General features: G+C 34.1%; 1 protein-coding gene across 1 annotated transcript; it reads left to right on the top strand.

Moving 5' to 3' along the window:
• The first annotated feature begins 1379 nt into the window (after positions 1–1379).
• Positions 1380–11496, top strand: nts (neurotensin). Its single transcript, XM_041253910.1, has 4 exons — positions 1380–1529; positions 4564–4625; positions 7355–7576; positions 11136–11496. Exons 1-4 carry the CDS (start codon positions 1469–1471, stop codon positions 11271–11273), a joined length of 483 nt encoding a protein of 160 aa, XP_041109844.1. The 5' UTR covers positions 1380–1468; the 3' UTR covers positions 11274–11496.
• Positions 11497–12096: the final 600 nt, after the last annotated feature.

Below are 12096 nucleotides of genomic sequence, written 5' to 3'. Positions count from 1 at the left end.
TTACTCTGGATTAAGTTGACATCTGGATCTGTATTGCATCATTACAGTTGAACAGGTATTACAGATGCAGCGCTGTAATGGGGGGTTTATGGAGTTCACAAATACAGTGCTGTGATGGGTCGAGGGTACCAGTCGAATTAATTCTCCATGGTGTTGGAGAGCTTCTGAATCAGTGGGGTTGTCATTTTGTCCCAAAGCATCATAAAACTTTCTGTTCAGCTTCAGAAGATGTTCACCCAGCATCTCAATACCCAGCTGTCTGTGAAGATCTGCTGTTCTGGTGAAGGTTGAAACTCTTGCAGGAATCTGCAAGGCTTTGTTCTGTACTGCCTGAAGTAACAGACGAGTTGTGTCCAAACAGCCATTCCAGACAGGGGAAGCATAGGTCAAGGTAGGTCTGATAATTGCCTTGATGATCTTGATTTTGTTTCTTAGTTTTGGTTCTCGTCTTCAAGAGAGAGTAAGATGCATAAAAGCTGAACCCTACATAGGCACTATTGTTTTCCCACTGGATTGCATCACCAAAATATTTAAGTCAATTGTCTTTCTTATTTTTGTGACTGATTGAAAATTATTAAATAAGTGGAAAATTAAATACCCCTGCGGCTTATGACATTATAGCCCCCAAATAGCCCCCGGGGTCAACAATTTTCCACTATAGCCCTCTCTCTCTCTCTCATCTCTATCTCCTATATATCTAGGTGGAGGCCAGAGGGTCCGAGGAGCAGAGAGGAAGGTCTCACTACTCTCTCTCTCTCTCTCTCTCTCTCTCTCTCTCTCTCTATATATATATATATATATATATATATATATATATGCGTGTGTGTGTAAACTTGACACATGTTGTGATAACGGCCTTTACACTTCAGTGAAAACAGATGAGTATGTGACATATCTGTATTTTTTTTGTGTGTGTGTGTGAATTGCACACCAATAGCTTAGTCATTGGTGTTACAAGATTTATTCCAGAGTCTACTTTCATGATAGGGTGCTTAAACTGACAGGTCGAAGAAGAAGAAGAAGAAGAAGAAGAAGAAGAAGAAGAAAGAAGAAGAAGAAGAAGAAGAAGAAGAAGAAGAAGAATTAATTTGAATAGACCATCCTTTTAGAAAATTCCAATGCAACAAATGTAATATTTTACAGGTGCTTATCCTGTTCAGAAGTTCAGCTCAGCAATTGACTTGATTGAAATGTCTCTTCTAAGAGACCCTGAGTATGATAATTCTTACATGACGTCAAATTCACTCTTAAGATTTTCTTGAAGTTGGGAGGTGAGAGGGGGTGGAGTATCTTAATGACATCACACTGCTCCCTATATACTGGGGGAATGGATTACAGTTTTCACTATTCTACACCTAGGCACAAAGAGAGTGACCAAGGAGTTAGTGAACATTGTTTGCTTCCTTTCTGATCTTTTCCATATGGACTTGATCATTATCTAGACTTGCAATAACTTGGAGTTTACAAGATGAGAACTCAGCTTATTTGTTTAGTTGTCCTGTTTTTGGCTTATGATGGGGTGTGCTCAGGTAAGTACTACTGAACTACGATATTTATTGAAAGATGAAAAGGTTAATCATTATTTAGATTTTTTTTTTTTCATGTATTGTGGTTCATTGATTTTTTTTAGAATGGGTATTAATCAAGTAATGGATTGCTGTGCTTCTACCATTTCAATGTATCTTGTGCACCTGTTACTTTTCATTTCACTTTTTAATCCACAACATTTGGTCAGAACATTTCTATGTCACCTCTTCAGTTGTCTTGAGTGATTTACGAAAATATTACAGATAGAAAAAATAGCATTTTAATGAATCAACACTATATCTGTAACCTGAACTTTCTGTTCTTGCAAAATGCAAAATAAATAATTGATCTGGCTTTTTTTTTTTTTTTTTTTAAAGTAAAATATTACACCTTTTAAAACTTTGACAATATTTGTTTTAAAGTGCATGGTATGAATTTATTAATTATTGCATGTTATTATTTTCTTCCGGTACCTTGATAATAGTGTCCTTTATTCATTATTTCCCATGCATGTAATGTATTTCCGGGGTTCATTCAACCGGTTCTGTAATACTATATTCTTGCTTTACGTACATGCAGCACTGTAATACTACTGTTTTATAACAACATTTCTAGTGCCAAGACAAACAAGATATGATTCAAATACTTATGTCAAAAGCAGGAGATGATACATGGTCACAGAGTTAGTTTGAGGTCTGGGTGACAATTTTGTAAACCAGAATAAGAATGATAATGATTGACACAAACATGATTTCCATTTATTCTTGCTTTTATTATTTTAAGGAATCAATACAATTCTATAGTATTCACACAATATATTCCCTTCATCATTGCTAATGATTCCCCACCAAACTACATCTTGTACTCTGCTTGCAATTTGAGTGGGGGTCTATTAAACAAGCTTACTGTAGCTAAGTATAAATTCTTACAGGGATACACTATTCCAGTGGTGAAGGTTTTTAGTTTTTAATAGTTTAACTTAGCAAAACATGTCTAAAAAAAATATTTTTGCATCCCAAGGTAATTAATTAGTACAAGGGACAGTTACTTTATAATAACTGTATTAATTGGATATACAAAACTATAGGTACAAAGCCCATTATTATTTAATACATAATTTTATCACATGCTATGCTAGATCTTTTGAGGATTATACCCAGTTGACAGGCAATGCTATATATGTTTAACAAGGGTAATGCAGGTTTTTTTTTAAGAACCTTCAGAACTACATTCCCTCTGGTACACTTTTCTTGCATAAGAAACTGTTTATTTTAGCTAAGTAATTGCTCAATATATTGGTAGTGGCATGGCTTCATTCTAGCTTAGTGATCTGATCATCAATACTCTTCTGTAAATACCAAAGAAAAATTGTATTTAATTGTATTTAATAACCAGAAAATTGATTTTGCTTACAAATCATCCCTTTTATCAACAATTTACACCACAAATTTAGTTAATGGACTTTTATCCACTCAAACTAGAGAGCCCTCATTGTCTAGTGGTCACTCTTATTTTTTTATATAACACTCTTGGTTGTTCGACATTGGTTGCCTTTAGGTACTATGTTTACTACAAATCCAGTCAAGCAATTTAATTTCCTTGAAGGTTACATAGTTAAATTGACATTGATTTATTTATTTGTCTGTTATACAGCTTGAACATGCATATTGTACACCATCAGATTGAATAAGAGTAAATATACTTAATTGTTCTAAATATCAGTATTAATAACACATGAACCAGAAGTCTTCTCAAGTCTTTTAAAAACAAATAGTTTTTGGTTGCATCTATACTGTTTTTCTCACCTGAATGCTAACACAAATACATATTACTCCATAATTGCTTCCATTAAAAAAGCTAAATATTTCACTTAGACAATTATTGATCTTGTGGGTGCAATGAATTAGTCACTTAGTCATTGCACAGTGTTTTAGAAGACATGTTAATTGACTTGGTATGGGCTCCCATAGGCAGAAGGCGCTATCACATTCTGTGAACCCTAACCAAGCAAACCGCAGTCCATTCCTTGCCAGGTCAGACCAGAGGCTACATGACTCCTATTAATGCCTGGTTGCAGTCACTGCTAATAATTCCCCTGAGTAGAGCATGCTAAAATGATTCATAGGACACAAAAATCCTGTATAAATTGAACCTTCAGGTTTATCATTTTGACCTACAACCAGAGCTTTTTGACATACTGCTGTGATGAGTTTAGAAACATTCCTGCATTGATATGATTCACAAGAATGGTATCAAAAATGAATGAGTACTTCAGGTAATATTATAAAATTACAAACAAAAAGAAAAAAAAAGTCAAAAGCCAAACACGTTTCCACCAGCAAAATCTTTTCTCTTCAATTTCAAAGAGTACGTTGTCCAAGTATATGTACTCTCTGCACTAAAGATAAAATTAAAGACGTTTCAAAGAGGCAGTGTTACTTACTGCATCATAGTCATTATGTGGAATGCTAAACCTAAAGAAAGCAATTGTGCTTCTAGGAAAAGATATCAAACTGGTACTCCATGTACGCCTACCATAATCCCATGTAAACAATAGCCATATGTTTTAATTTTATATTGGCCCTGAAAACTGATCTATGCTATATAAGTGTATATTCATTTTTGATAACCCCTCCAACGTACGATATATATATATATTATATTATATATATATATATCTATATATATTATATATATATATATATATCTATATAGATATAATAAAATATATATAAATTCAGTGTATAACTGTAGATATAATTTGTAAAGATACACAAGTCGATGACATATATCCCAAAGGAATTAAAAATACACCCCCGTACAAAATTTACTTTAGGAACTTAAACCTCCAGATTTTTGACCGTCGAGTTTCCTTATTTTTTTTGTTATTTTTTTATTATTATTGTTGTTGTTTTAGTGTCCAAAGCCACTTGCTCATCTCTAGCATGAACATATTTTATTTGCTATGATGCTCATTGCTGTCGGTAGATTGGTACTGGGAGTGCTTTTAATATGGTTGTCTTTGTTGCATTGTAGATCTTGATCAGGAAATGAAAGCATTGGAAGTCGATTTATTGAAAAGCCTCTACACTTCAAAGGTATGTAGCGTAACATCTCAGATGAAGGCCCTACCCAACGCTGAGTACAAAGTGAACTCTCACACATCAACCTTTTTCTCTTTCATCTGATCTCAAAATAAACCTGTCCCTACCAAGAAGGGCCTGTGGGTTTAACAATTAAACATAAATATGCTCTCAAAAAATAAAATAAACAATAAAACATGTTCATAGTCTGTTGCAGATTACAACTGACAATTATTCATGACAATTATTCCTCCTGTTATGAACTTTTAAATTGACATTTTCAACAGAATATGTGTGCCAGGTTATTATTTTTTTTAATTGTATTGAATTCACAACATTATTTATAGTTGACCTTGTCTCTTGTGCCATAAAATTACTTTTCTCAAATCTTGTGGTTTTATGAATAACTGATGGTACTAAACATGGATTATTATGCTAAATATACAAATAATGTGGAAAGTAATTTTTTACATGGCGGTGCACATCCTGCATTTCCACTATTTGCTTTATTTCAATTAGGATTTTAATAGGCCAAGTGTACTTTTTACAAACAAAACCCATTCTAGTTTACATGGCAACTTCTCTCTACTGCGCCTACAGTAATTGTTTATGAAGAATATAGCATTCAACTGTTTAACAGTGAAATTGCTTGTCATCAGAGACATGAACATAATACCAGAGAGACACAAAGCAGATGTTCTTTTATTGCTGTCGCGACTGTGCAGCTAAAGTGTCACTGTTATAATAAGCTATGAATTAACTGGCTCAAATTATACATTTTTTTTTTTTTATCCTGCCAAAATATACTTATCATGCTGTTTTTAAATCCATGTAACTCTGCCACTTGTCTAGTGGATTTAATAGGCTTGTGCTGGCATAACTGAGATAAAAAAGCATATTGCCTTTAATTATAAACACACACAGAGACAAATAAACTATTATCAACCCGTGTTGCTTGAAGTATTGTAATTTACTGCACTTTGGAAATATATTTGTGCATGGCTTTACTAATTTAGACTACTTAACTCTCTTATGCTAATACACCTATAGCTCCTCTCACTACTAAACAGATGAGTATTATTTTGGTCCATTTAGCTGCTGTGGATGTAAGCCACATGGGCTACATTTTCATGTAATATTATTTCATAATTTATCATTGGTAATATGCATTTTACTTGCAAATCGAAACAATACAATACAGTATGATGCAATATAATACAATTTAGCCATTACAGTTCTATATCTATTGTTTCTAGTGGCTTCCACACAAATATACTATAGAAATGTGAAAGTCAAGTAACTTGACAACTGTACCATTAAACAACTCAATCATGTTTGGAACAAGCAACCATGAACATTTTATCTCCATTGACTGTAACACTATCTTATGCAATGGCACTGTACTAAAGGGCAACAAAAGCACCAAAAGTGTGAAGCTACTGTGTTAATAGAATTGTTTCCGCATTGGTATTTGTTTTAATATACTGTACTGACTTACCAAATACACACCTGTAGTATCTTTTACAACATGAATTAGAGGGTGCAATCCTGCACAAAGATAAAACACTTTGCCCTTACCTTTGCATTTTTACTGTTTTTCCTCAAAACCGTGTCCAGTCTTGACTGATTTGTACTATTATTGTAATGTCACATTACTCTGTATAAATTGAAAATTGACACAAAAATGAAGTGTACTAATCCTTCATTTATCATATTGATATTCTGACACCTTCCAGTACACTATTGATAAATGTAATCTATCTCATGCTTTTAAGATTGTACACCAGTTACAGTTTGTCATGTATTTATTTCTGACACAGATAGGTTTTTAAATTGGCTTTACTGTCAGAAGCAAAAATCTGTATGGTGGACTTCATTTTATGACTATGTAGTATTGACAGATAAATATTTGAAAGTCACTACTTATAGAGAATAACAGGAAGATTTTGAAATGAAGGAATGTTTCAGCAATATTTAAACAACATGCACAAATATTTTTTCTCATAGTTAAGATTAAAAAAAAATGATGTAAAGCTGGTACATTCGTATCTCAGAGAAACGGAAGAGGAATATGAAATTAAAACAAGGTAAAGGTAGTCATCCAAATAAAGCTGAAACACTAATGGATAACGAGATAGAACGTCTGTACAACACTAAAACACTATGTTTAAAAAAAAAATGTATTGCTGAACCTCATCTTCTTTAATATTAGCATCACAAGGGTATCCATGAATTATAAAAAAATAATAGCTGTGCCTCTTCAGTGAGTTACAGGAAAACAATTCCATCTCGGGTTTCTGTGACAGTTTATAAATGACTCAACCTTCGGTCTCTTAATTTATGATGTCACAGAAACCCGAGATGGAATGATTTTCCTGGAACTCACCGAAGCCAATCTATTATATATAGGAGAGGTATTCTGAGCCATTGTGCATAGTAATATCAATATGGATCATTACTAAACAGGTGGAAAACAAACTATTGCTTTTGATTAAATTATCTACTTTAACAAAAAAAAAATAGGTATGGATTATGTAAATTCATTATGTTTTCTTTCTGAAACCTAATTAACAAAAGTAAAGGGAAATTTCATACAACTAGAAAATACAAGTAGTGGATTGAAAATAAAAGTTTATTTTCTATTAATACTTAAAAGCTGATTTTGTTAAATGTTGACAGCAAATACATTCCATGTTTATCATATATGATTAATCTAATGCATGGCGTATGGTTTATGACTACAGGTGAATAAACAGAGGTTCCCCTATTGGAAGGTGACACTGCTAAACATGTGCAGGCTTCTAAATAACTTGAATAGCAGAGGGGAAAATGCATGGAACAGTGATGAAGGGGTCATCTCAAGGGAACACTTTTCAACACTTCCAGATAGCTTCAGTTCGGAGGCATTAGAGGCAGCTTATCAACTCATAAAGATCTGCAACAGAAGAACATTACAGCCAAAGGAGGTAAGAAATAAGTACTTTTCTATTACACAACACAGCTGTTAGACATACTGAATTGCAAATAGTGTTTACTTTAAGCACAATTATTATATGAATGTGCCAGGGTGTTAAAAAAAATAAAGTATATGTTAATATATGTAGCTCTTCTTCAGTATCACAATTTAAATTATTTAAGTTCTGGCCCCAGAGGGAAGAATACATATAGAGTGGCTACAGTATGAAGTTAATCATCAGTTTTAAAACAAGACATTATAGAGACTAATTACTGACTTGTTTTATTAACTTACATGACTTCATACTCACTACTTATGGAAACAACATTTTTATGAAACCATTGCTGTTTGTTTGTAAAATGTTTTATAATTCTGGTGTTATTGTGTTATTTTCAGAGGAAAATGGGGTCTCACTTTGCAATGTCAATATGGTACATTGAAATTTCGTTCTGTTTGATATACAACAGTTACAAGCATGTTACAAGATACATAAAACACTTAAACTCAAAATCAATTATTGTAAGGTGACACTGGTTTTATGTTGGGAAATATTTTTAAGAAAAATAAAAAACTGAAATATCTTGCTTGCATAAGTATTCAACCCCCACACATTAATATTTGGTAGAGCCACCTTTCGCTGCAATAACAGCTTTAAGTCTTTTGGGGTAAGTATGTACCAGCTTTGCACACAGTGTCGGAGTGATTTTGGTCCATTCTTCTTGGCAGATTTGCTCCAGGTTGTTCAGGTTGGTTGGACGACGCTTGTGGACCGCAATTTTCAAATAGTGCCACAGATTCTCAATGGGATTGAGATCAGGACTTTGACTGGGCCACTGTAGGACATTCACCTTTTTGTTCTTGAGCCACTCCAATGTTGCTTTGGCCTTGTGCTTGGGATCATTGTCCTGCTGAAAGGTGAATTTCCTCCCAAGCTTCAGTTTTTTAGCGGACTGAAGCAGATTCTCTTGCAGTATTTTCCTGTATTTTGCTCCATCCATTCTTCCTTCAATTGTAACAAGATGCCCAGTCCCTGCTGATGAGAAGCATCCCCACAGCATGATGCTGCCACCACCATACTTCACTGTAGGGATGGTGTGTCTTGAGGCATGGGCAGTGTTAGGTTTGCGCCACACATAGCGCTTTGAGTTTTGGCCAAAAAGCTCTATCTTGGTCTCATCTGACCACAAAACCTTTTCCCACATCGCAGCTGGGTCACTCTCATGCTTTCTGGCAAACTCCAGACATGCTTTCAGATGGTACTTTTTGAGTAACGGCTTCTTTCTTGCCACCCTCCCATACAGGCCAGTGTTATGCAGAGCTCTTGATATGGTTGACTGGTGCACCATTACTCCACTCCCAGCCACTGAACTCTGTAGCTCCTTCAAAGTAATTGTTGGCCTCTCTGTGGCTTCTCTCACAAGTCTCCTTCTTGTTTGAGCGCTGAGTTTTGAGGGACAGCCTTTTCTTGGCAGTGCCTGGGTGGTGTGATGCAGCTTCCACTTCCTGATTATTGATCCAACTGTGCTCACTGGGATATCCAAACACTTGGATATTATTTTGTACCCTTTCCCTAATCTATGCATTTGTATTACTTTATCTCTAACTTCTGTAGAATGCTCTTTGGTCTTCATTTTCCTTCAGATTCACAGCCTTACCAATGATCCTTCAACAGTGGGGTTTTTATCCAGAAAATGTGACAGCAACTTTAGTGGTTCACAGGTGTAGGCCAATGGTAAGGTAATTGTGTCCTCATTAGGGCAATTTCTTTCATCGGTGCAAACTGGGAGCTTCCACAGCACAGGGGTTGAATACTTATGCAAGCAAGATATTTCAGTTTTTTATTTTTCTTAAAAATATTTCCCAACATAAAACCAATGTTACCTTACAATAATTGATTCTGAGTTTCAGTGTTTAAAAATAAAATATCAAACAGAACGAAATTTCAGTGTACCATTTGTAATTCGGTAATATGAAAGAATTGGTTAGGGGTCTGAATACTTTTGCAAGCCACTGTGTGTATATATATATATATATATATATATATATATATATATATATATATATATATATATATATATATATATATATATATATATGTCTCAATCTTAAAATTCTAAGTGATGCAAAACTGTTGGCTACAGCTGTACTGTAGCCTAAATCAACACAGCTTGCTTTGAGAAAAAGCTAAATATTGTGTCACTGATCACCCCCCAATCCCATCTCCCAATAAAATCCCAATGTGGTGCCACATATCGTATGCCCTTGCTTATCAATTCAACTTGAAAAAATCTACAGCACTGACAAACAGTCTACACCAAATGGCTTAACATTTTATAGTATTCTGCACACAGGACTCTCAATGACTAGATAAATAGATTTTGTATTTTCCAAATAGCAGTCATTTTTAATAAATACAGTATATCGGGTCAAATAATAAATAAAATAAATACAGTATTTGTACCATTGCATATTTTAAAACCCACTCAAGTTGGCCACATGCCCATCTAATGTCCTCTATTGATATAAATAGGTTGAGTGATTGGTATTATCTGACTGCTTTCTAAACATGCATTTTCAGCGAGTTTAAAATGCTTTTGGCAATTATGACAGGTTTTTGACATTGGCACCAATTTCCCCTAGCTTGCCTGCAATCTTAATATTTAATATGTTGTTTCAGGTCAATATAAACTAGGAGAATTGTGGACTTACATTAACGTAAAATCAATTGTTGTTTTTTTTTGTTTTCTCCCTAATGTATCATAAACACCAGAACATAAAATACCATGCTAACATTTGTATTGCTTACCATAACACATAAAAAACAGTCCTCACAGACAGACTGATGTGAAAATTTATATAGTGTGGAAATAGTTATTTGTACACTAGATTATACCCAAATTAGATAATGGGGTTATATAACCCACAACAAGTGAGACAGCACTTTGAATACTGTGTTCAGTTCTGGTCACCACATTACCAAAAATAAATTGTGGTCTTAGAGAGAATCCAACGAAAGGCAGCCAGACTAATTCTGGGGCTTAAAGAAATAAGCTATGAAGAAAGGTTGAGGGAACTGAATTAATTTAGCCTAGAACAAAGAAGTTGGCAAAGTTAACCCTAACAAATACTTTATGCATAATACAGTAACCAGGAAATTAATTGGACATAGGACAAAGGGTAGGTGACACTTCTTTACACAGAGGGTGGTGAGGGTAATGAATGGGACCTAGCCGTGTTGGTGATGCAGATCATTATAGATTCAGATCACTATTAGGACCCAATCCTTTAAGATTAACTATGAGCCAATCTGTAATAACATTACACTGTTTTACCTTTAAATTATATATTTATTTATTACAGGAGGTGGGCACAGCTATTCAGTTGGACATCCAAGTTTGCAGTTGGTTGAAAAAAAAAAGTAACTATAAGTTGCAATAGTAAAAAAAAAAATCTATTATTTAATTTTTTTTGCTCAACCAAAACTCTAAACGGCAAAAGCAAAGGGGCTCATATGTATATTATTATTTGAAAAGTATTAATGTTTATATGTTTTTGTTCTTCATTTCTAGTTACTTCAGATAACCCAAGACCAGGATCCGGATCATTCAAACTATAAGAACATGGAGATGCTAAAGAGGAAATCACCTTACATTTTGAAAAGACAGTTGCATATTAACAAACCCAGAAGACCATTCATTTTGAAGTGAAATACATTCTACTGACCAGATACCTTGTGGAAAGACATTATACATTTTGTGAATATGTGGCTGTATTTATTGTATACTTGGTGTTTATTACTTGTTTTGTGTTTTCTGGAACAACGGTATAAACTGTATCTTTCATTTGAAACATTGATTTTGTAAATAAACTTGACAGCATAATTCAACCAGGTCTGTTGTTGACAGATTCAAATCATTCATCCAATTTCTTGACCCAAGATATGAAATTTATAAGAATAATAAAATGTCATTCATTATTAAACCTTTCAAATTTTGAAATCATGGTTAAAGTTGTGTAAATACAAATAGTTTCATGTATGCATCTACAAGTATTGTCAAAGAATAAATTAACTTTTGTTGGTATGCGTCCATGATCTGAATAATGTATTGCATTCTGAAATGATTCTGGTTAAAACCCACGGACACCTTTGCAGATTTCTCAGCCAAAACTTCTCAAGAATGTATTCCAGCTCCTGACGCCGCAAAGACAGGTTTTGGAAAAAAAAAAACAACAAAAACATACTGGGATTGTCAACTGGCCTTTGCTCTGTATGATAAAATTCATTCAGTTGCATTTCAATCACTTGGGATGACTATAAAAACTACCACCACTACTCCTTTCAAACCCTGACTAGAAGAAAAACTATAAATAATTGTAGTTCTTATATATTCAGATTGGCAGTTGGCACTGCTTTTGCATTTTTTTATCTGCACCTCAAGTGGGATTTTTCTCTCTATTTTCCTGTATTTCCAGTGACTTATCTCACAGGATCTCAGCAGCCATCCCATTATATTTCCTTCCTGGTGTTAC

The sequence above is a fragment of the Polyodon spathula genome, chromosome 7 (genome assembly GCF_017654505.1).
Source record: "Polyodon spathula isolate WHYD16114869_AA chromosome 7, ASM1765450v1, whole genome shotgun sequence".
Taxonomy (NCBI): Eukaryota; Metazoa; Chordata; class Actinopteri; order Acipenseriformes; family Polyodontidae; genus Polyodon; species Polyodon spathula.
Note: the sequence above shows the minus strand (reverse complement) of the source record. Positions and strands in the feature narration are given on the sequence as shown.

Bases quoted from the DNA above. Each gene is read 5' to 3' on its own strand.
- nts (XM_041253910.1), top strand. From the start codon at position 1,469: ATGAGAACTCAGCTTATTTGTTTAGTTGTCCTGTTTTTGGCTTATGAT. The intron at 1,530-4,563 runs GTAAGTACTACT...GTTGCATTGTAG, and splicing joins TTATGATGGGGTGTGCTCAG to ATCTTGATCAGGAAATGAAA. The intron at 4,626-7,354 runs GTATGTAGCGTA...TTATGACTACAG, and splicing joins AAAGCCTCTACACTTCAAAG to GTGAATAAACAGAGGTTCCC.